The 26,066-nt window shown below is 41.1% G+C and overlaps 1 protein-coding gene across 3 annotated transcripts in view; it reads right to left on the bottom strand.

Moving 5' to 3' along the window:
* Window positions 1-7,076: 7,076 nt before the first annotated feature.
* Window positions 7,077-26,066, bottom strand: part of KIF3A (kinesin family member 3A) — a 36,042-nt gene continuing 17,052 nt past the window's right edge. Inside the window, exons 10-19 of one of the 3 annotated variants that reach the window (XM_054978236.1) lie at window positions 23,742-23,813; window positions 22,164-22,172; window positions 21,019-21,175; window positions 18,850-19,030; window positions 16,143-16,253; window positions 15,084-15,209; window positions 14,324-14,377; window positions 12,788-12,856; window positions 12,091-12,215; window positions 7,077-11,016 (exon numbers count right to left, since the gene is read on the bottom strand). In XM_054978236.1, the coding sequence (XP_054834211.1) occupies window positions 10,968-11,016; window positions 12,091-12,215; window positions 12,788-12,856; window positions 14,324-14,377; window positions 15,084-15,209; window positions 16,143-16,253; window positions 18,850-19,030; window positions 21,019-21,175; window positions 22,164-22,172; window positions 23,742-23,813 (953 nt within the window). In that variant the 3' untranslated portion in view covers window positions 7,077-10,967. Of the gene's footprint in view, window positions 11,017-12,090; window positions 12,216-12,781; window positions 12,857-14,323; window positions 14,378-15,083; window positions 15,210-16,142; window positions 16,254-18,849; window positions 19,031-21,018; window positions 21,176-22,163; window positions 22,173-23,741; window positions 23,814-26,066 lie in introns of all 3 variants that reach the window. The other 2 variants (XM_054978234.1, XM_054978235.1) reach the window with 2 other exon arrangements.

Here is a 26,066-nt window from a genome sequence, read left to right as displayed (position 1 = left end):
ATGGTAGGACGGTGTTAGACAAAACAATCTCGTTCGGTGAGAAGTCTGCTTGGGAACTGGTGCACCTGTGGGGAAAGCACTTAAACACTAGAAGCGTTAGAAAATGGAGTCAGTACAGCTCATATACACACTGAACCTGACAGAAAGGCGCAATGCTAACCAAGAAGATGAGTTCTAAAAGATAGAAGGCCTTGTCAATTTCCCCTCTCTTACAAATATTGCTGCTCTGGTGGGGTTGTTTATTTTCTCTTAGGCTCCCCAAAGGCTCTGTCAGTTTCATCTCCCCTTCTGGGAGCCAAAGTGGAAATAAACCCCCTGAGGAGTGACATTTGCAAGTTCTGTAGAGAGAGGAAGCGAGTTCTCTCTCCAACAATTCCAGCAGATAGAGAAATATGGCTCCATTTGTCATCAAAACAGAGATCCACAAACCTGTTGAAGCTATAGTCACTTTTGAAATTCAGAGAGATGACAATGACATCCATCACCAAATGAATGCCGTAGGGAAGGATCAACCACAAGATGTATGATTCAAAAAAGGTTGGGAGGTTCTAAGCTGTCTTCCTAAGAAGCAGCTGCTTCTGGATGGGTTTTCCTTGAATAAGCAATACCTTCTGGAGTCTTCTGAAGTACCTCTTGTATCAATGAGATAGATGAACTCTTTGTCTTGGGAAGAGGCATTGTTTAGTTTCAGTCTTCATGGTTTTGCTGCTTAAGGTTTTCCTGGGTAAGCAGTAAGAAAAAGAGGTTACTGAGGCTATAGTTACAACAAAGTACTTAAGCTGAGAGCACACAGTGGTTACACCCCTGCCCAGGATGAGCTCAGCATTTTTGCTCATCAGTCAGCTGGTATGGAGCAACCAGGAGTTCCTCTCCCACCCACCCACCGTTCCAACATTTCTTCCAAATGGGCTTGCAGTGACACAAGAAAATCTCCTTCTCCATGTGAGCTGGCCTCAGGTCTAGGGGAACAAATCCTGTGTGCCCAGATGTTTGTGATATAAAGGAAAAGTGATGGCTGCTAAGTAGACATAGAAAGGTGGGGAAAAGACTATAATGCTTTGAAATGGTCGGAGATATTTTACTGAGGAGAACCAAGGTTTCAGGCAGGCAATCAGAACAATAGTTCGATACGTTTCAGCACAAATACCACACTGCTCATCAATACCACCAGTACCTTATCCTGGCACCCATTCCACCCAGTAGTTATAAGGAGTAAGCACTGAACAAATTTCCATTTCAGTTTCAAGAAGTTCCAGAATAATTACTGCCTGTCAGGGCTGGGAAGGTGCCAGGTCCACCCCCCTCCCCCCGATTTCATGAGTTTAGGCCCATTGTGTGCGCATGGGCCACACCTGTACAGACTCATGCTGTTCTTTGCAAGGAGGGTGGGGCAACAAGGATCTGGAGCGGCTGTTTTTGCACTCAACAGCACCAAAATAGCACAGAACACAGTCCTACCTCTAAACCATCAACCCACCGAGTCTAAGAGCATGCGACAATGGAATTCCATATTTCTGACCCAGAGAAATGCTTGGAGAAGGCTTGTGCTGGGGCTTGTGTTGGGCAGCTGTGCATGCAGGCATGCATTTTTTTTTCAATGGGAGTGGGGATGGGGGTGGGGAAACAAGGCTCTATTTGTACTTAAGCAAAAACTGCATTGTCCAAAAAACCATCAATCCCATCAGTTTCTCCTCAAGCACATGAAAACTCACACAACAATGGACCCCAAGAAGGTAAGTAGCGAAATGCCACTAATCTGGAAGGTGATAGTAATTTTAAATACGTGGGTTGGCCAATCCACCCTTGCTTTGTGCAGCCTGAATTATTTTATATAACATGGTCACATGGTTGCTTTGGTCAGTAACAAATTGGAAAAGAGTAGAGGAATATCTAGGGAAAGAAAACAAAAATTTAGATTTTTGTTTTTAAATTTTTAGTACTGCAGTCTGACCTGATTAAGAAATACAGTTTTGTTCACATTTTCATATCAGTTTCAGTTTTCTGTAGTGCTGGATTTATATCCTCCACTCTTTCTGAGAAATGTACTCCCAAGCTCCTAACATTTTGGGTTTACCAGTTGAATTCTATAAACCTCAATCTTAGTTAATCTACACTGTCTCCCTATCTGTTTCTCAGCACAGTTCAAGGTTCTGGTGCCAACATTTATAACTCTTGTGGTTTGGGACCAACATATCTGAAGGTCCACCTACTCCCTTATAAATCTACCCAACCACCGTGGTCATTTTTGAAGGCCAAATTAGGGTGCCCCCACCTTCTGAGATTAGGCAGGTGGCAACCCGAGAGAGGGTCCTCTCAGTAGTGGCACCAAAACTCTGGAACTCTCTCCCCAGGAAGATTCTCCTGTCTCCTCTGTTGCCATCTTCTGTTGCCAGTGGGTAAGACTTTTTTGTTTCTCTTGGCATTCCTCCAGTGATCCCTCCTCATTCCCCAATGTTTTAACTATTATTTTTATATTTTGAAGTTGAGTTCTGGTTTTAAATTGTTTTAGTGGTGTATTACTGTGCTGGTTTTAATGTCTTTTAAAATACAATTTTAATTTGTGAGTTTAAATTTGTTAGATGCCTTGGTGTCCCTATGAAGGCAAAAGGTGGAGGAAAAATTGTATAAATTCTATTGTCACCTATAAGCAAGGGTGATACACTGATTGTTCACTCATTGGTTATGGTTCAAAATGATATGTAGTATAGAAAATATTGTCTAGACTACAATCAAAGTATTAAGTCTCATATAAAATTAGTTTTATCTAACAAGCTGATACTGGCTTCAATGGGTCTTGGTCATGAGGTGGGTCTGAACCTATAAATTTTTCTACCAGATTCTGATGTGAGAAGCTGATGTTGATGACAAGACAGCTTTTTGTATGTATAAAACTTTGCTTCCACTTTCCCTGTATGAGTTACAACTGATGTGATGAGTCCAAATTTTGATATTCTGATTTATACACCTGTAAACTCCCATCATGGCTTCTAATGAAATCTCTGAAAATGTGAGCTCATTATACTCTGTCTTCCACTCAAACAATATGAACTATCATAATTATTTCCAGTTCCTTTGCTTCAGAAACTTTTTACTACTGCTCATTTTTTTTCAGCACCACATTGTGATAAAAATTTTTTATCTTTCGCTTTTCTGAAGAGACATGCTCCTCCATTCTAAGAACTCTTCCACCTCTTTCATGATTATACGAATATCAAATCACATTGGGGGGAGGTGGGATGAAAGATTCCTTTCTTGTGTAATCTCTGCAATTAGTATGTATTCCCTACAGCATTTTCATTGTATTAATCCATACCAACATTCAAAATACTATGCCAAGAATTACATGTTTAAGTTTATTGGTTTAGTTTTCAATTTTATTTGCCCCCTGACTAAATAGGTCATCAAAGCAGTTTAGAATAAATTCACAAACAAGACAATGAATATAATTTTAAGCATTGGTAAAAACATTTAAACCATCAAAAGGAACCTTAAACAGGAGGGGCTGTGGCACAGTGGCCGACCCTGTGCTTAGCATGCAGAAGGTCCCTGATTCAGTCTCTAGGAGCTGATAGGAAGTCTTGTGCCTCAGATCCCAGAAAGCCATTGCCAGCCACAGGAGACACAACACTGAGCTAGATGGGCCAGTGATCCTGCCCACCTACCCTCCAACATATTCCATATACATACATTTAATATACACCGAAATAGCACATCTTAAAGGCTTTTTTCTTGAAACTTAAGAGTGCAAAGTCTGTCTTGTAGTACTAACCAACACTCCCAGCAGCGTGGAAGCCAAATTTCTCATGCAACAGAAAGGAGAGTGAGGAAGTTCAGTCAGCTTTGGTCCAATTCAATGTGAATTGACCTGGCTTGCATAACAACTACATGGTTGAAGGAATATGATGTGGTGACTGAGTCTATCCCAATTAACTCCACCTGGTTATGTAGTCCTCTACCAGCCCCAAACGTAGCTGGGGAGGAATCCCTCATGAGTCCATTAACTTCCACAGCAGTGATAATGGCAAAGAAACATTATTTCTCTGCAACCACAGCATCAGCTGCTTCAAGCACATCCCAATTATTAAGAGATTTCAACATAATCTAACTCCTGAACTTTTACTGCCTCAGGAACAGACAATTAGCTGTGACTCCCTTGCAAAGTTTTTTTGCTGATAAAATAGCATGAATATACTCTGTGAAGGCCATGACTTGTGCACTGGATCCTTGCCCATCTTGGCTGCTAAACTCATGTAAAAAACACCTCAGTCAGCCTTTTGTATGAACAAGAGGTGGGACATACAACAATAGAACATCTTATGGATTGCAGAAATTTGAAAACACGCATGAATCCGAATGCAGAAAGATTGCTGATACAAAACATGAGTAATCTGACATAACATTAAATGGTGCAGAAACTTTCCATACCAACAGACAGTACCCAGTGGTATCATCTACAGTCCCTGCACATTTACCAAAAGTAATTTTCCGAGTCATTTTTTACAGCACAGCCCTATTACCCATAGAAGAGGGAGCCTTCCAGTTAGTTTGCAGAAATCCTGTTTGGAAAAACACTCCTGAATAATTCAGTTTCGCATATCTTGCAGAAACCAGGAGAATGGGAGCTTTCTTGGCCTCTTCATATTAAAGGAGCATACTAGCCCCAGAAACCTATTTAAAGGAATCCGTAGTTGGGCCTTAGCAGAATAATATTACAGGGGAAGGGGAACGCATGCCTCATAGTTCAGAGACAAAGGGCAGAGATCATGACCGGTAAACACAGAGAAAGCATCATTCCCTGCTCAGTTTGCAATAGAATGGGAGTAGAGGCGAGAATGTGTTTTTCCAAGCAGACTCACAGAAAAAGAGCTGCTCACAGAAAAAGAGCTGCTCAGGGACAGACAGAAAGCGTGTGCTTCTGAAGAAAGCAGATTTGAGAAAGAGAAGATGCTAAATCTCACTGTTCCTATCACATTGTGATGAATAATGAATTTGAAAGTGACAAGTTCATTTTGGAGAGATGCATCTCGCTAATGAATTATTACACCTCCTGCTACACCAAGTGGAACTTGCTTGGCTGAAGGTGTTATATACACATTATTGATATTGGACTTGCCCAGTCAGTGGAGGGAATGAGTGATTCTTTGATTCTTTCAGCAGCAGTTATTTTCAGTAGAAATTGACTAATGAATTAAACTACCTTTTGGTAAAAGCAGGATATTTTGTATGGAGATGATTGCCAATTGATTATTTTTGATACACAATTTTGATATGTACTTCTTACACTTGGTATTTATATAACAATTTTTTTGTAAAAGGATTATTATTATTTTTACTTCTACACAATATCAATAGAGAATGATTTGATATATATTGGTGATAGATTTTGTTTAGTTAGTTTTCACGGTATTTTCTGTTGGGGATATAGGTCCGTGATTCTCTCCTGGAATACCTACCATGCATGAAAAAGCTGAAAGCAAACAAATTGAAATTGAACCCAGGCAAGACAGAAATGATGCTCACTGAGAAGGCAGAATCTTGGAGAACATCGTACTCCCAACTTTTGATGGCGTTTGTCTGACCCTTGCAGACTCAGTTAAGAGCCTAGGAGTTATACTGGATCCAGCACTGCTGCTAGAAAAACAAGCTAAAGCAGCTGCAAAAAATGCAATCTACAATCTCAGTCTAGCCAGGAAGATGACCCCTACCTTGACATGGCTGATCTGGCTACCTGGATCCATGCCATGGTAACACTGAGACTTGACTACTTAATTCATTGTACAAAGATCTCCCCTTTAAGCTAAGAGACTCCAGTAGGTGCAGAATGCTGCAGCTGTTACTATTGGGAGCTAGGAGAAGAGTGAATATTATTACCAATTTGCAATTACTCCACTGGCTACCTATCAGTTACTGGACTCAATTCAAGTGTATTTTTATTTATTTATACGTTTGATTTATAGCCTGCCTTCCGTGTAAGCAGGCTCAGGGTGGGTTACAATAGCATCAAATATACATAAATACAATAAAATCTTATTATAAAAATAATCTATAAATCTAAAGCTAAATTAAATAGTATTGGCTATCAAGGTATTAGCTATCACATACAAAACTCTTCATGGCCTTGGTTTGGCATATTTATGGGACCACTTCTGTCCTTAAGTTCCACCACAGCAGCTTAACTCATTTGAACAGGGCCTTCTGCAGGTGCCACCTTGCACATGGGCAAAACCAACAGCTACCTGTACACACGCATTCTCTGTGGTGGCCCTCACCTTATGGAAGGAGTCAGGAAATCTCCCTCTCTCCTGACTTTCACAAACGATGCAAAACTGAATTATTCAAGAGGGCTTTTTACTCAGACATGAGGGCTGTACTATAAGGAAGTGGTCTTAGAGGGACGCACCAGTGGAGGGACAGGGACCATAGACTTTACTACTATGTGCTGTTACTTTGGATATGATCCTCCTGAGTAGTTCTATGTTGTTTAATGAGCCAGTCTTAGAATTGCTTATGCTCTATTTCAGTATTTCTTCAACTCTGTGTTGCAAATCTTTGCAAATGTGCATTTATAGACCCCATTACATTTTTTCTTGAAATGTCCTTGAAAGTGATTGTACTAATGTAAACCACCTTGAGTCTCAGTAATAAATAACATAAATAAATAAATCACATTTTTAATTCCACACCCCACCCCTGTATAGTCTTAGTATGGAGTCTATATTGTCTTCTCAGAATTCTACCACCTCATTCTGGTGAACCTGTACACCACGCCTTAGCCAACGAGTGATAGATGTTTCATCACTCTCCACGCTGCTGTAACCATTAAACCCATTAACAGTATAATACTAAGCAGTTACAAACTTCTAAACCCATTGACTTCAATAGACCTAGAAGGGTGTCATTCTATTTAGGCTGCCATGTTAAGATGAAAATAAAGCACACTGCATTAGTGCATTACCACTTGCCTGAATTTAGTAAACTACTGCTATGTTCTCCAAAATAGTTACTAGGATACTTTCCAAAGACAACTCCCAAGTGTATAGTAAGCAACATATACAAACAAATAAATACACTGGGAAGCCATGGCTTTTATTTCTTGGCTTCAACAATCTCCACGTAGAGATGTTATACCACTATATACATATACAACATAAGGAATACAATTTGTATACAACAATACAATAAAACAAAACGTTAACTCTAAAAAGCTAGCAAAACAATAAATACGTGTGAATTGTACATTGACCATTTTTCTCCCTTATATACAGAACTGATGGCATGGATTGACGACCAACTGCTCTAATTTAGAAAGTATAAGAGTACTGTATAACCGATTGCAAAGGCACTAAGAGAGACCAATTTCCCCTCTACCTCTTGCAATTCAAGAACCAGTTAAATAGTTTGTGTGTGTTAGTCTAACAATATTTTAAAGAGAAAACACTAGGCCAGTTCTCTTAAATTCATTTGAAAGGAGCGGAGAGAGAAAAGTAGAACACGCACCAAGTGTGGATCGCAACAGATCACTAAATTGTGCTGCCATATACTTTCACTGGACCCCATCTTGCTCCCCTCATCAGCTTTATAGCAAGCAAGAGCCAGCAGCAGAATCCCCCAGAAGGGCATGGTAGGGTGAAGGACAAAATTAGACTACAAGGCAGATAGGCGGCACGTGCCTGGAGATGTGGTTAAAAGATAATGAGAAACCTACCATGTGTTATATTTGGTACTGCATTGGCCATAACCTATCACTGCAGCAACACAGCAGGGAAAGAGTTCAATCTGTAATTTTTCTTCCCTTTGCAGAAGTTCCTGCAATTCTTAAGATGGTGCTTAAAGTAGCTTTTTTTTCAAAGACAAAATAAAAGGGGCATTTTGTTATAGAGGGTGTTTAAGACCAAATAAATGGCCTAGGCATAAACTAGAAGCCATATAAAATAGTAAATTTTCCAAATGAAAAAAAAATCTGCTAAGTACATGCTTTCAAAACAGAACAATTTTAAGTTTCCTATTTCTCAACAAGTAATTTAATATCCAAAACAAAGCTCATCAGAAAAAAATACTAAGCTAATCCAGTAGTATCAAAGGAGAATGTATACAAACAGCATTTCCTTTGCTTGACTTTTAGGTGTCGCAGTTTTTCAACACAATTATACAACCTATATTTTAGCACACAGCAGGCATGTTCAGTGTGTATGTCCCCATACCCTGGAGTCACCACTGGGCTGCCAGATACCCAGATTATTACAACAGCGTACTGAGTAGAAGAGGAAGCTCTTGTGTACCTAGCCCAGCAGGGTAGAATAGGAATGTGTTCTGTATCACAAGTTTCAACAATCTCAGTTCTATATGTTGGTCTATCTCCAAATACTGCAGTGAAATCCAGGAGGGGACCCACCATATAGGTTCATGGATTTCAGATTAGCTGGCTGCTAGAAAATGCCACTATACTTTGCCATGATGGAGTGTATTTCAGCTGAGAGGTCTGTTCCCTCTTCAGAGTTACTGAAAAATGAATATTCAGAGCAATAGTACAGCAAGGTAAGTTTAAAGTCCCATGAGGTTAATTTTTTCATAACCTAATTTAGACATTTAATTAAGTTTTTAGTGGTTTTATGACCACATACCACAAAATATGCAGCTGTAAGCTTTTCTTCAGCCCACAATATAGCACATTTTTGGTGTCTGGACCCAATGGTGTTTCAAAGTTACCCCTATATTTACCCTGCCTCTCAATAGAAAGGGCTACAGCAAACCTGAATTACAGTCCACTGATGTTCAAAAGGACAACATTTAACCTGTCCATATATATGCTTCACACTTGTATTCAAGTGTTCTTTAGCTGTAGTTAATGAATTTATAAAAGCAACAGTGACTAAGACTCAGCCAAATTCATTCATTTTTTTCCTTAGCACAAACACATCTCCATTTTGTTTGGAGCATTTAACATCACATCAGCTGTCAATTATTTTTACAATTTAAGTCACACCATCAGCTTATGTTAACATTAGAGATCTTTGTCTCTTACAGTGTGCATTTTAATCACCACATCATGTACATGCTACAAAAGGAATACATGTAAATTATTGTGTGTGGCATCGCAGTTCAAGAAGAGTTTGGGTTTGGAAAACAAGCAGGGAAGTGGAAGGATAAGCCAAAAAGCATCTGCAAGTGGGAAAAGGAAACTCTACTGATGAGAGAGCACCAGCACACCAAGCAGCTTGACCAGTGTAACCCCACTGCTTGTTCCATAAATTCTTTCAAAAATTGCAGATAAAGGAAGTTCTTGATGTCTTGGAGAGATGCTATCGTTCCTTTTAGCGAAACTATGCAATACAAGACAATTGCACTGGACTCATTATTTCCAAGCTCTGTTTTCCCAGTCAAATAGATGATTTGATGAAAAAGAACAGAGCCTTTCTTCTAAAATGGCATTACCCTTTAAAATACGTTTTTGAGCTTCCTGCAAATCGACAGCATTCAATTTTCAAGGCTCAAGTAATATTCCACAGCCACACACATCAGCAGATGCTCTCATGGAAAACCAGAAAGAAACTTATTTTAGTTAACAGGAATCTGACAGGTTCAAGAGTAAACACACACACACAAACTCAGAAACTGATTTCATTTCCAGTCAAACTAAGTCTCAGAAAGTTAGTTAATAATAAGCTATAAGCGGAGGGAAGAAGGGTGATTGCTGATCACTGTGCACAGATGTCATTGGGACTCACTGATCCCACCATAAGGCAACATCCCCAAATTCTTCTCAGGAAACAGAAGTCATTTATATGGCTTCTCTCTCTGCCTCTACATAACATATGAAGCCTCAAGGCAAACACAACATGGATCCTTCTTGGTGTCTCTGAGCATTTAGGAATTTAGGAGCCTGCTGCAAACAAGCATCACTTTCTCCACTCCTGCAAAGAGCACTCGTAGTCTGCTGAAGTGAAGATGCATTTTTCCAGAGCAAGGGAACAATGACTCCAAGCCCCAACATACTGCTCCTATACAGCCTTAATGGGAGCTTTTAGGTCCATATTAAAATGAATGAAAGTTACACAGCAGATATACTAAATGGATTGTTCCCATAATCAAGCATGGCCCCTTTGAAGAAAGATACAGACTACAATTTAAATCCAAATAATTTCGTGCCTTCTAGGCATGGGCAAATGCAGAGCCACCTAAATTTACAGTATGAAGACTTGGATCTACCAGAGAATTTTCATGTGTGCTTGGGGCGGGGGGGGGGGTACCCCTACCTGCTATTCCTGGGTATTCCTTGTGCCCTAAGAGCAACATTTCTGGAAGCATTTGGGGCTGGAGCAAGAGAGGGAAGTAGGGAAATCATGACTGTAGTCAGAAATCCCCTCAAATCACCAATCTTCTGATAGATCTAAGCCAAAGTTTATGCATACAGTATACGTGCAAAAGAAATGGAAAGTTATTTATATAGATGTTTGTAGAGGATATTTAGGGAATCCAGAGTATCTCATGAATCTGCAGTTGCCACTCTTAAATAAAAATAATGACGTCTACAATAGTGCAACGTAGAACAAAGCAAGGGACACTACACAAAGTAAAAGAGGACTCAGGATGTGAGTTTCCATTTATCTACTTACAACAAGGGTAATATGATTAAAATAGTCACTCACAAAATTTCTTCTTCCTATACATTTCCTTTTAACACAGGCTACCTCCCAGTAGATTCTCTTGCACAACACCTGGAGCAGCATCAGCCACAATGACAAGCTCACAATCACTATACAGATTAGAATGAATGTATTATGTTATGGTAACAGAGGACATAAGGGCAGAGGCATTTTGAGTTGTATCCATGTCACAAATTCAGGCCTTCATAGCTACTTCTGTGTCAATATCACATTAAATTCCTCAATGATCGTCAGAGATCAGGATCTGTAGATTTTGGCCAAGCAGTAAGCTCATCTTTATTGCAGTCCCACCACTGTTTGAGTCTACTGAAGTAATGAATCAATCACAGCTCCGGGCTTGGCAGACCGTTTCCTGTTTGGAGAGAGAGGAAAATGCAACTCTGAATTTCAATATAGTTGTTTGCAAGAGAAATAAAGAGAGAAATAATTTTAAATCAAACATAAACAAACGATGTGAGCAAAAACTGTAAGCTCAAACTCTACAGATGCCTCTTCAAAAGGTGTATGTGGCCACTGTGTGGCATTAAAAGGGACCCGAGCACTCTGAACTGCTAAAATTATTACTCCAGCTGCTGGGTGACTATATTCAGAATAGGTGTATTGCACAAATAAGGTCTAAACCAATGCTAGGTGAGGCTGGGGGTGTGAGTGGGGAAGTAGCAAAGGCAGCCAGCGGCATGGAGGGGCACAATCACTGTTGTTGGAAAGGGGCAGCCACACACTGATTGGTTCAAGTGAAGGGCAGGCAAAACACTTGCCTGGCTCTACTCAGGCTGTCCATAATACACTTTGGACTGGCCCTCAGTAGTATTAGCTACGTATTTTACATGTTCTATAGACCAGTATGAATAGGTAGGCAGTTGATTTCTTTAAAATTCCAAGGCTGCCACACATAATTAAAACGTAAAACATAACATGTTTTAGTCAACTTAAGTTACCTAAAAAAAATGGTATTATCTGTAGTAGAAATACTGCAGTATGCTGTGGGGCAACAGTGCCCCAAGACACAGTTTTCAGGGCAGGGAAAACATGTAAGATTTGTTCACGTGCAGAGGAAGTCCCTATGGGGAAAAAATTAATCCACTTGTGATGTCATCTTCATCAGCACCATTTTGTAATCATCTCTCCTTTTAGGTCAACGTAGCTTTCACCTATTGTGCGATCACTTGCATTTCTTTGCACATCTATTAAAGCCTTCCGTGCTTCCACAAGCAGAGTAAGAATGAAAACCAAAGTAAGTAACATACAATTCCTTTGATGCCAGAATTCACATAACAGGAACATTCTCTTGGCAGCACTGCAAAAGGGATGCACATGGAGCTCTTGCGGACAGTGAAGAAAATAGAGACGAAGTGCTGCTTTCATAGAAATCTGCACAAGAGAGAAACAGTTCCCTCTGGGAATAGAAAGATATTTCATTTCTAACCTCCTGCCAGTTTTGGGCCTTGATCTTCCTTTTGAAGTTCTTGGTCTCTCTAGCTTCATCAGAGACTGTCTCAAGCTTTCCTCGGTATAAGCCAGATACACATGGGAAAGGTCCACCTCAAAGGGCTGAACAGGGAAGCAAACACAGACATTATGAGGGGCTGTTCGCATGCCAAGCCAAAGTACATCCAGAGTCATTACATAAAAAGCTCCCTTCTCTCTTCTAAGTTATAGCCTTTTAAATACTTAAAGAGAGCAATCATGTCTCTCCTCAGCCTCCTCCAAACGAAACATTCCCAGGTTCCTCAGTCTTTCCTCATAAAACTAGCGCTCCAGATGAGGCTCAAATTCACAGCCTTAATATGGCTTTGACAAGTACTGCTATATAAGTACTGTGCACTAACTGATTGTGCCACTAAAAATGCAGAGTAACCACATTCTGCAAGCCGAATTGAATAGACACATGAAGCTGCTTTATATAGAGCCAGTCCCTTGGCCCACCAATATCAGTATTGCCTACTCAGGCTGGCAATAGCTCTCCATGGTCTCAGGAAAAGGTATTTCACATCACCTATACCTGATCCTTTAACAGGAGATACTGGGGATCGAACCTGAGATTTTCTGCACGCCAAGCAGATGCTCTGCCACTGAGCCACAGTCACTCCCACTGAGCCACAGCCCCTCTTACTTACACTTACATCTTTTTCTTTTTTATCTGGCACAGGAGTCTGTTTCCTCATGTTATTTCCTGTATATGCCACACATTTCTTAAAGAAAAAAAAGCAAGTAGAAGTCAATTCATTATTGCAAGAGTAATCACACTGCTGTGAAGGCCTTTATTTTGAGAGACTGATGGCAGTGGTTAAATACCTAAAGGGAAAACAAAATGCCTAGTTAAAGCCACCCCCTTGTTGTTTTGTGTTAAAGGGAGGAAATGTTTCCGAATCCATTCTGACACTTCCTTTGCTAATTCAAGATTCTAACACAAAAGAATGTTCTAATCCTTTTCATTATCAGTTTTGTGGGTTTCAACACTGAATGTGGGAGAAAGACAGAACCAGCAATCTTCACAAGGTAAATTTGTTTTATTATGGAAGATAAAGCAAAGGCAACAAATTAACAGTGCAACCCTAACCAGATAGTGGATAGCTGTGTTAGTCTATAATAGAATGAAATTTAAGTTCAATAGCACCTTAAAGACCAACACATTTTCCCCATGTATAAGCTTTCATGAGGTAAAGCTGACTTCACAAGGTATGAACTGAGCTTTGTTTCATGAAGGTTTACACCCTGGAAAACTTGGTTGGTCTTTGAGATGCCTCTAGACTCAAATTTTGCTCATCCGAAGGACCGCTACACCCTTCGAGTCCATTTAAATGAATAGGCTCAAGGAGGGTATAACTCTGCTTATAACGGCACAGGGTGACTGTCTGGAAGAAAGGAGGACTGTAAAAGGAGAAAGCAAATAAGACACAAACTGCTTCCCCAGCAGCCACTCATTTACCCTGTCATTTTAATTACCTACAGTTCATTAAGAAAATATCTGGTGGGGTTAAGCTGGGAGTCCAACATTATCAGACAGCAGCTCTTCCCTCCTTCATTACATAAAGCAGAATGAGTGGGGATCTCACCAACGGAGGCAAGGCAATCTGTGTTCCAAATCTGCTCAGTACAAATTAAGACTGCCATCTTAAAATGTGTACCTGAGAGCAAGCTACATTGAAATTAGTGAAACCAGCTTCCAAATAAACATTGCTCTGAAATAGTACAAGAAAGATATTTTACCTAATAGAAATGCCACATATTTTGTACTGGATAATGAAAAACGAAACACAATGGATTGGATCCCGTGCTTCCTTCTCACTGTTTCAAGGGAAATTTCGGCTGCCTGCACTGGCATAAGAGGCAGCAACGGTGCTTTAAACTGCTTCTTCTTCTTCTCTGCTTGTTCAACAAAGCTTTTCATTTTACATAGCTTTTACATAGGGGAAAGCATGAAAGATCTGCCTCTGCCAGTGCCTTCCACTGGTACTGTACAGGATCCAACCCCAAACCCTTGTAGAAGCATTACTTTTACAACTGGTAGCTGCTGCCATTGTATCTTGCTTGCAATACATTATGCGAAGCACTGGCAAGATCACAGCGGTATTTTTGTCCAGCATGGGGGAAGACCCTTCAGGAAGCACTGACATTGTACATCACCTGTTTCCCTTCACAGAGCTGTGCTTACGTACCAACTGCCATTCTCCAATGTCTTCATTCCAATGAACATAGTTTTCAATCATTTCCTTGAAAACAATGAGAAAAAAAGCCCTTAACTCACATCCTCGCTCCTCACTATGAAATAGGGAGCTTCTATAACCATATAAACCCATTTCTAATAGGTCACATAAAGCCAATTGTAACATGTTTCTTGAACCCTGCCATTTCCTTTGCTTCCCACTGCTGATGAGGTTGAGTTAGTTTTTATGTTATAGGAGATATAATAACATTACATAACAACATTTGATTTATATACTGCCCTTCAGGATAACTTAACACCCACTTGGAGCAGTTTACAAAGTATGTTATTATTATCCTCACAACAATCACCCTGTGAGGTGGGTGGGGCTGAGAGAGCTCTGAAAGAGCTGTGACTGACCTAAGGTCACCCAGCTGGCTTCAAGCAGAGAAGTGGGGAATCAAACTGGGTTCTCCAGGTTAGAGTTCAGCTGCTCTTAACCACTATACTGGCTAGGTAGTGGTGGCTGACACCATCCTCCTCCCCCTGTTCCTACTCCATATTGCTCAAGCACTGTTTGAGCTCAGGACATTGTGTAAGAAGTAATCACAGTAGCAGATACTCCACAGGATCTCTGGGATTTGAACACTACAAAAACGATGCATCTCTTTAATGAAATTATTGCTCCATACAATGATAAAGATATAAGGACAAGTACATTTTAGTACGACTGAATCCTTCAAAACAAAAATGGGCTTCCTTGATTTTTGCACCTGATAGTCTTGAGGTATAAAGTTGTCTATGATGAGCATTTGAAGACGAAGTTCTCTGCTGAGCTGTCGAATGTTCTCCAGTAAGCCTTCAATTTCTCTTTGATGCTCTTGCTGCAGATCTGCCATCTATTAATATGAATACAGAAACAAGCCTCGGCAATCTACAGCTAGAATCGGCTGATAAGAATTTTAGAATAGCACTGATAAAGACTCTTCTCTCCCAGCGCGTTAAATTTGTGGTAAAGATAAATCAAGAGTATCCCTTCTGTTCTAAAAGAAACGTTATGTTCCGAACCAGTCCTGCAGACTTGTGGCTGTTCAACCCTCCATCAGGGACCTTTTGGGCCATTCTCTACTTAGCAGGCCTGTAAAAACATAACTGCAAAGGACTGCTGCCCTGCAGCTCTGTACCTGTGACAATGGCTGCTCTAAGTCTGCACAAGCTTCAAAATGTTAGAGAATTTCAGCTCAGAAATACTAAACAAATTAGATACCACGTGACACACACACACACACACACACAAAAGCTGGTATCTATAAAGTAAAATGCAACAAATCAAAAAAGCATCAATGTTTCCTCATCCCCAACCATAAGAAAATCCATTAAATTGTACTTGCGCATGACTCTCTTGCTATCTTTGTTGTGCTCACTTCCCCCCTAGGATGAGGTTTCATTTCTAACCTCCTCAGGTTACAGGTCTCTTTTTGAAATGCTCATCCTATCCTGCAAAAGTACCATATACACTAATAGAACTGTATTTAAAAAAAGGCAAATAATGCAGAAATGTATTCCTGGCATTAAACAAATGCAGTATTCATGCTAACTTATGTAACTATGTAATCCTGTACATCCACATAATGCATGTACACATAGATCACCAAAAGTTTATTCCATCATGTAGCAATTACCTTTTCATATTACTAGGAAACAGCATATTAAGTTGCATAGCAGTGGGAGGCCTCCATTTTCATTTGCTTATCTATCTGCAACACTGCTTGGTAACACACCTGCTCAGTTCCTGTTATACAAAATCATGCTTCATTTCTTTTAAGACCTACCTCTGACTTTGCAGCCATTAGCATTGTCCAGACCTTCTTCAGCTTCTTAGTTTTCCCTTGGGCTTCCTCTTGAAGGCTGGTGTACTTCTCCTCTATGTCCAAACGCTCTTGCTATTTGCAAATAATTAAAAATGTCACAAGTTAAAATATTTGGGCTCACAGTGGTACACAAGGACCAACGTGTCCAGGGATAGACTAGTAAAAGAACACCTTTCAGCATGGACTTTTTGGGACTTTTTATAAGGCTTGCTGCTTTTACAGGGTAATCTGTTATAGAAGTATATGCCAATGCTACTAGAGAAAAACTTTTTTAATTTTACAGACATCATTATGCTCTACAAGAATATTTTATTTATTTATATTATTTATTTACATTATTTATAGTCCACTTTTCTCATGAGACTCAAGGATGACTACACAGTATGTCAGCACAGTCAGTTTCAAAGTCATTTCAATAAACGTAATAGGGTTTATACAAGTAAATTTGCAAAGATTTAAAACCAGCAGAAATCCAACAAATAGTTGAAGAAATGCTGAAACAGAGCATAAGCAATTTTTAGACTGACATATTAAACAATATATGAACTACCCAGTAGGATCATACTTAAAGCAATAGTAGCTATGTCTGTAGCCATTCCCTGTACCCTTTACTAATGCAGCTCTTTGAAACCTCTCCCTTGTACTACGGCTCTCCTATCTGAGTAAAAAGCCTCCTTGAATTAATCAGTTTTGTATAGTTTGAGGAAACCCAGGAGAGCAGGAGCTAGACCGAGTCTGGGGAAAGCATTTTTGCAGTTTCCTTAACTGGTTTTTCTAGCAGTATCTCTGGATCCAGTATAACCCCTGAGCTCTTCATTGAGTCTGCAACAAAAGCAGGGAGTACAATGTCCTTCAAGATCTCAGGCTGCCTTTCCAGCCTGCATCACTTCCATCTTGCCTGGGTTCAGCTTCAATTTGTTAGCTTTCAGCCATTTAACCACAGCACTCAGGCAGCAGCCCAAGATCTCTACAGCCTCACGTGGTGATTTGGATAGTGAGATACAGAGCTGGGTATCATCTGCATATTGATAGCATCCAGTTCCGAAGCTACAAATGAGTTCCCCTAAAGGCTTTACATAGAGGTTGAATAACATGGGGGATAAGATTGCACCCTGCGGAACCCTGCAAGGTAATTCCCACTCTGGAGATAGCTGGTCTCTCCAACAGTAACAGTCTGAGTCTGTTCCATGAGAAACAATTTAAACCAGCCCGAAGCACATCCTTTGACACCCACTTCTGCCTCCAAACATCTCAACAAGATGGCATGGTCCACTCAATCAAAGGCTGCAGATAGATCCAGAAGGAGCAACAAAGAAGTATGGCTTCTGTCTACATTCAGGTGGAGACCATCAACTACAGTCACCAGAGCCATCCATGTTCCCATAGCCCAGCCTGAATCGAAACTGAAAAGGGTCCAAAGCACCAGAGTTATTCAAGAAGACCTGGATTTGTTCAGCTGCAGTTCTCTCAGAAAAGAGACTGGGTGGTAAATGACCATGTCACTTTTGACTAGAGATGGTTTTTAAGTAGTAAGTGGATAACCACCTGTTTGAGTGGCCGAGGGAAGGTGCCCTGAGTCAGTGACTGATTTTGAGGCCTCAAGGACGCATATATGTGGTCCATACATGATTTTAACAGCCAACATGGGCACGGATCCAGTGTACAGATAGTGGCCTTCACAGAAGCCAGATTCTACCAATATGCATCGCTGTAATTGATTCAAAGCAGTCCAAGTTTCTTTGCTGCTCTCATTGCAGTTTCATAGGTCTTCCAATGGGCTCTGTACCATACTCTATCAATGAAAGTGCAAGTTTTCTGCCAGCGTCTTTCTAGACATCGTCCAGCCATCTTTAGGATAAACTACAGGGATGGCTTCTGTGCCAAGAGTGGGAGAGGTTGGCAAGGAGTAATAGCTTCAAGGAGCTTCACATTCCAAGCTCCTACCACAGCCTCAATAGAGCAAGTGTTTGGAATCCTAAGGTCTCCCAGGGCATTTTGGAATCTAGAAGGGTCCATAAACCTTTGTGGGTGAACCATTTTAACAGGTCCCCCCTTTTTGCAGGGTGTCGAGGCCATATTCACGTTTGTCTTCAGTAGATAATGGTCAGAGCATGGTTCAGGCCAAATCTCCAACCCGTTAACAAGACTTCCCTTCAAAAGTTCCATGCAAAATATTATGTCCAACATGTGGCCTCTTTAACGTTTGTGGCCTGTCACCATTTGAGAGAAATCCAGGGTTGCCAGGAAAGCTATAAATTCCTAGGTTGGGCCCGATGTGGAGCAATGTAGATATTGAAGTCCCCCAGAACAATCAGTCTAGAGGTCTCCAGCACCATATTGTCAATTCATAGGGTGCTAGAGAGGTTAGGTAAGCAGTGAGCATCCTTGCCTGATACTGACCACCTTTGACAGATACCACTGCCATATCTGTCAGCTCCCACCTGCACTGGAATAGTACATCCTGCACTGGGTAGAGGGCTCAAAAGTACATCCCAAAAACCACATATCCAAGATGTTAGTGGCCATAATGACTTTTACAACAGTCCAGGGCTACAGAATAGACACAGTCTGTCATTTTGGACAAGGCTTACTGTGCATGAGACCATAAACTACGTCATCCGGATAAACAAATGCATTTAGTAATGAAGCAATCAGAAGAAAATCAGACCTCTTTCTCCTCAAGCTCCTTACGCAGCTGTTCTGCTCTTTTCCTTCGTTCCTCAAGCTCCATGTTAGATTCTTCTAGAAGCTTCTCCTGTTCCTCTGCTTTTGCCAGCAAGTCCACACCTCCCACTATTACTTTCTTTTCCAGGGCTGACAACTTCTCCAGCAGAGACTGATGCTCTTGCCTGGACACAAAATTAAGAGAGGAAAAGAAATAGAACTTCCCGTGAAACAGGATTCTAGAAACTCCAGCCTAACTCGAATGACATACACAATGGTTGCCTAAAGTCAATACAAATATATCACTTGGGGAACAGTGGATGGAAAGAAATACAAGTAAGATATGAGGTCATGCATTAGTTCTCTATTAACATCAGTCACAATGAGCAGGGCCTGTGTCTGGTCTGTTGCCCACTGTCCCTCCATATTGTTGCCCAACGTATGATATGTTGCAATAGCCTCTTGCACCTGCTTCCCTCGTTGCCTTCCAGATTCCAGGATGGTCGAGCCCTTATCTCGGATGGCTCACCGCAGCGGCCTTGGGACAGCTCCTTCCATCCTGCTACTGATTGTGTTCAGCTGGGAGAGCCAGAGGGGTGAGGGAACAAGCGAACGGGTTGATATAATGTATCCTGTACTCAATGCGTCATTCTTAACAAGAGACCTGTGTACAGCCAGACGCCTTTATTGCTTCTGTGTAACCTATGGACATATGTATGGCGAAGCCTATGATATCTCAATAAAGACCCATTTACTCAAGAGTAGACATGGGCATGAACCAAAAAAAATTACAGAACCAGAGGATCGTGGTTCGGTGCAGACCACGATCCCGAATTCCCAAACAGCAATGAACATGTCCCGTTCCCGAACCCGGATCGTGGATCATGAAACCCAGCCTGGGAGCCCATGGCTATTTATAAGCATGGGTCCCATTCAACAACACAGGTGGTCTGTGTTTGGCCGTCAGAGCTGCCTATCAGGATTGCAGGGATGGGATTGGAGTGCCCATGGCTACAGAACACCCCCTTTCCCCTCCCTCCCCTGGGTGTCTTCTCCCAACTTGTGACTGCTTTGCTGCTCCGTGGTTGGAAGGAAGCCCTGCTGATCAAGGAAACCTGGGCTTCCATTCAGGTTTCCAGGGCGACAGAAGGAGGGCAAACAGAGCTCAGGCATTCCCCTGGCTCCGTTGCCAGGGGAATAGATTGCTGGCGCCTGAGGGTCTGGATCCCCAAATCGAGCCCAAATGCCACGATCCAGGCCTCTCCCAACTGCTGGATCGTTGGCCGTGGACGATCACGATCTGCCGGGTCACGATTGCGCGATTGCCATTTTCATGGGTTTTTTATGTTCATAATGCGGATCGTGCCCATCTCTACTCAAGAGAGCTTGGATTTCTTGCTGCAAGGGTTGGGAGTCAACTTCCACGTATCCTGTCTTCCATAGACTGACAGCCTGCTTCTGGCAATTCATCCTACTCACCAAAGCACTCAAGGTAAAAAGGCAGTCTTATCCCCTACTCTCAAAAATCTCCCCTATAGTTTGTATCAAACTTGACAGCACAGGGACTCAGAACTGCAAAGAGGGCAAGTCTGAATGTTCCAAATTCTGCCCCATTCATGGTTTCTTATTTTCTCAGCATCTTCTAAAAAACTGGGCAGACTAATCAAAATCTCAGATTAAGACCCACCTCTCACATTACAGAAGAACACTCGAACAACTCCAATACACATTTGTGGTGTATGGATGTTGTACATGCCTAAAAGGCATGTATGCAGGCATGGAGTGAGAGATGTCTCTTTTCTTTTCGCATCTGCTAAACAGGAATAAGAATGCAGTTTGTGTGTGTGGACCGAGAGCATATTTCTATATTGTGTGATGTATGCACTTGCATTTTGGAAGCATTTGAAGTACTTTTGGGGGCTCTGGAGTATGACACAGTCATTAGGACTGGAAGTATTAACAAATATGCATACATTCAATCTAAAACATAGTACTTGGCTTACTTTTGCTTGCCAAAAGTATTTTGCCCAAACTGATCAGTAAATTCCAAAAACCTGTCACTAGACACATTTTAGTGGTTAAAACAAGCCTTAGTTAGTGTTTCAACCAAAAATGAATCACTAGCAACTTCTGCCACCTTCAGGTTTCACGTTCCAATGTCAAGAACACTCACTGTGCTTTGAGCAGGTCTTTCTCCCGCTTCTCAAGTTCAGCCCTGGCTTTGTTTCGTTCTTCCTCTTCCATGTCAAGCTTTGTTTCAAGGGCTTTCCTCTCTTCCTCAATCTTTGCTTGCATCTCTATCATCTTGTCAGGGGAAACCTTCTTCTTTCCTTTCAAGGGAGTTATGGACAAGTTTAAATAAAAACAAAACATATACCAATGAGCCATTTTCACATTAGATTATTTATTTCAATGAGGGGAAAAGGTCAAAGGGATTACAGTTACTACTGTAACTAAGCAGCCATGAGAATGTACAAATTTATCATACGATCCTGTAATACATCTCAGTTCTGCCAAACGTGTTCCCGACGGTTTACTAGCAATGATAAATTTGATCAATGCCCTTAGTAAGGCGCTCACATCAGAAACTTTTAATCGTCAGTTCTATAGCAAAATTCTGATTTGTTTACAGACATATGCAAGACTAAAGGAATTTGAAAACAACCCGTGTGGTATGAAAAAAATGTAACATTAAGAATAAGTTAGATATCAATAAGGGCAATTACTACAATTACTGATGCAAGATTTTCTTGATTTGAACCAATTGGTGCGAAACACAGAGCACTGTAAAACAACGAGCCAGCACCGTAAAACAAAATCAGAAGTTGCATAGCACTGGAATAATCACTGGAAAAATATATTACTGTTTGAAGTAATATATTAAATGCTGAAAGAAAAATAAAGAGCAAAATCTATCAAGCAATTTGCAAAGCCAAAAGAAGTGCTGATTAGAGATAAGAAAAGGGGCAGGGAGACATTTTTGTTTGCCCTTGTTTTGCTCCTTCTCTCCTATGCAATCGAATGCTTCTAAGCCAAAGACAGAATGTCTGTGGATAAAAAAAATGTACTCCTTTAAGGGGAACTCCTTTAAGCTACTCTTGCTCTAGCTCCCACAGCTATATCTGTGTGATAAAGAGTCTACTCCACTTTAATTCAGTTCAGACTGGACTGAAATCATCATCTTAAAGCTATTGAGTTATTTTTACTGTATCGCACTTCTGAGGTGGCTTGGTAGGAAAAAGGCTAGGCATTCTGAACCAACCCTTAGGCAAAAATCATTATACTGTATTAGATGGAGTGCAAATCAAACGCACCAACCTGCTTGATCTTGCATTTTAAGAGGAAGAGGCAAACAAATCGCAGGTAGGCAGCACACGCACAAAGAGGAAGGGGATGGAGAGGGAAGAAAGAAAAAATATTATTGCTGATTTGTTAAAAAAAAAAAAACTTTAATCTAAATCTGCATGAACATAGACAAGAAAAAAATAGCAAATTAAGACACTAAAATGCAAGATTAAATGTCAGCATTGCTGTCCAGTTTCTGTCTTGAATCAGGGTAAGCATCTCATGCTAAAGAATACTGTTAAATTGATCTTCAGATCACTGCAGGTTAACGTTGTTTTCCTGTACAACGTTATGCCAATTCTACTCTTCAAAGGTCATGCCCTATGAAACATCCAAGAAGGTTATCCACTGCTCTAGAATAAAACCAGAGGATTTCAAGTGGACAATTTGGTACAAACGTCCAGTTAAGCTTGCTTGTTATTTGATTAAAATTGACATGTCAATTGTTTGCATCTCATACGACCAATCATACATATTTGTATTTATTCACTTTCTTCATTTAGAATAAAGAGGACCACCACGAAACATTAATGTTGATTTGCCAACAGATTCATTTAAAAAAAATCTTAGATGCTTCCAGAGAAGTAGTGTCTAATTTTTGACAGGTGCTGCCAAAGGGGAGGAGAGCAGGAATGCAATGGAAACATGCAACATGCAAAATAAAAGTTGTTACACGGGGAAAATATTTTTGCTGCAGTTTGAAGGCCCAATCCATTTTGCACTTTTTTCAAGCTGAATTTAATTTGAATGATAGTCAAGTTTTCTCCAGTTGGGAGCATTCCATTGCTCAACATGCTATTCAGGCTAACCATCCTAATGCAATTACAAAAGAACATTTGTTTCAAATTGTTCACAGAAGTTGCTAAGATAGGAATACAAATCAGTGGCATTCATGTGCTCGTGACATATAAAACGCTGCAATCCAGCAGCTCCAATGTGCCCAAGAAAACAGGCAGACACAAAGGCTCTCCCCCATTCACTTCTATGAGAGAGAAGTGCATGGAATGCAAGCTGGGAATGTCAGTGCACATCTTCAAAGACTCCAGGCCCCAGCAAAGGAAACAGAATTCATTTACTGTTTAACAGGATTCTCACATTATAGGCATTAGGCAGATTCTGTCTAACTCCTTTCCCAGATTACATCTACAGGAACATTGTGAACTTCCAATTATAATATCTGTGGTATAATTAGTATAACGCTAATAAGTTAGCTCACTGATAACAAACAAAAATGGGAACCAATTTCTTTTTTCGCCCTGGCTTTCTACACAACCAGAACACTAATGTGCCTTCTGCCGACCTGAAATTAGCCGACAGTAAGCCTCTTAAATATACTTTTTAAAGAAAAAGTTTGAAACAGCAAAAGAGAAAGCATGCTTTACTCCGTGGCAGGTAGAGAGGGAAATCCACATTTCACTCTGAACAAAATCAATGGTTGGTGGGGGGGGGGGGGAGGGCAAGGAGCAAAATGCAGCATCAAAACAATGAGTGCAGTGCATAGGTTATGGAAAGGCCAAAGCTTCACTGGAGGACTTAAGCACGCCCACTCACTAGTGAAGGACTTATCCAGAGGCTTCTCTATGACAGAGCATGTGGAGTCTGAACTACTGCTGCTGCTACTGCCTGGAAAACAGAGAAGTGGGGCCCATGGAAAACCCGGGAAAGAAGAAACAAGATGAAGAAACACACAGCCAAGCATCAGTTCAAAAGGACAGGGAGCAGAAAGAGCCAGCAGACCGGCTGAAATGGATCTCATTTCCAGACCTTCCTTACAATGCTTTTCTGTACAACCACCATATCGGGTAAATAGAACAGCATGCACCCTGGCCGGTTAATAACTGGTCCAAGTAGTTCTTTTGTGTGAAATCACAGCAGACAACTGACAATTGTCCTGGTCCCAACCAGAAAAAAAATCAGAGGGAAAGGAGGTCTCCTTTTGTGGACACAAACTAGGGAGCCTTTCAAACCTCAACAATGTATTTGTTTCCAGGTCTTTTTTGGAATAAGGCAGACTATCTGTAGAGTGTGGACAGGACACTCACCAAAGAAGTTACATTTTCCAATCTCATTCTTTCCTAGGTCAAAAGCAACAGTCTAGTAGCACGTATAAGACTAACGAAATTTGTGGTAGGGTATGAACTTTCATGAGTCACAGCTGACTTCTTCAGATATATAGTCAGATATCTGAAGAAGTGAGCTGTGACTCACGAAAGCTGATACCCTACAACAAGTTTTGTTAGTCTTATAGTGCTACTAGACTCTTGCTCTTTTCTACTGCTACAGACAAACACAGCTACCCATCCTGATCTATTTCCTAGGTCAAGTTCAGCAAATGGAATACACTGAAGTAAGAATTGCCAATAGGATGTAGATCCAGAGGAGTTAGCCGTGTTAGTCTGTAGTTGCAATATAGAAAAGAGTCCAGTAGCACCTTTAAGACTAACCAACGTATTTGTAGCATAAGCTTTCGAGATCCACAGCTCTCTTTGCCAGGATGTAAAATCTAACCCTTTCTGGAGATGCTCAGGACTTAACCTTCTGCACATATATAGCACATGTTCTTCACCAAACTATCCTTATTGCTCATCATTATTACTGAGCTTGGAACAACAATATCTATGTTGCATCTCACTGTGTGGCTCAAAGGAAGAAATCTGTGCTCCTTGGTGCAAGACTGTATTTTTAGCCTCCTGTGAGAAGCAGCTAGCTACAGCACAATGGGCTGAGCAGCACTACAGCACAGCAAGGAACTTCCTTCTGAGGCCATTGCTCCAGTTCCATATCTATCACTCTCTGCTTCCTTCCTGAGTTGACTTGCAGAGTGTCTGCCCAGGTTACATTCGCCACCCAGAGGCCACTGGAAAGAGCTTCCCTGCAGCGACTGCTCCTCACAGCAGCTGGAACAAGTTTGCTGGGCTCTCCAGTCCACCTGCCTCACACCACATGGAGAACTCCACGTTATTCCTGGACATTCCCAGCAGCAGCTGGCAGTGGCAAAACCACAAGCATCATGGACAGCCTGGGTGAGGTCGACAGGCAACAGGGTTGTGTTCTGTGTTAAAAATATTGGCATTTTTTAAGGAAAACCTAAGAAGCTGTACAGGTAATAACATGGAGGTAGACAATCATTTTGATAAACATGGTCTGTCTTCCTTTGCCACTTAGAGTCCCCCAGCAAGTCACTGCATCTCCTGATCCTGAATGCCTGCTATTTTGTCATTAGAATTACGTGAGCCTTCAAAAAGTCCTTTCCTTTAAGGAAGCCTCCTGCTACCCCCCATTCACGTCAAAGACGACGGTGGGTATACAACTTGTTGAAGGAGGAGATGGCCTCCAAATGCCTTTTATTGTAGCACAGGGAATGGAATAAGCTTTCTCTTATAAAAATCTGACTAAATCAATTATGGAAATCTGATCTGGCATCTCAGACAATAGCTGGTATGTATTCTTCATAGTCGGCAAAAAAGGAACCAACATAAATTGCTAACTAATGCAAACCACATTCTTCCCCTCATTCCCCCAAGTACAGAATAGGCTCCTCAGGTCTCACAGCAACTGGTACGTTGCTCTGAATCAGAAGCAAAACTGGAGTGGCAAAAGCTGCTTCTCTCAATTCAGATCACAACAACCCTCGGGATTCTTATATTTACCCATGTCCCAAAGAGAATCCACATAGAAAAGATGAGAGCTATAAACTACCACAATAACACACCAACTTAAACAGAAGGCACACATCCCACTGAAAATCTAACAGCTTGCAGCCCTACTATCACCGCCCTGATTTAAACAGACACAGCACAGGACCTATTTAGACATTATCCTTCTCTGTGGTGACATTAACAGCAGGAACCACAAACTGCCTCCTCATCACATGTA

This window comes from Eublepharis macularius, chromosome 4 (assembly GCF_028583425.1).
Source record: "Eublepharis macularius isolate TG4126 chromosome 4, MPM_Emac_v1.0, whole genome shotgun sequence".
Taxonomy (NCBI): domain Eukaryota; kingdom Metazoa; phylum Chordata; class Lepidosauria; order Squamata; family Eublepharidae; genus Eublepharis; species Eublepharis macularius.
The sequence above is the reverse complement of the archived record's forward strand: the minus strand, read 5'-3'. Positions and strand labels throughout refer to the sequence as shown.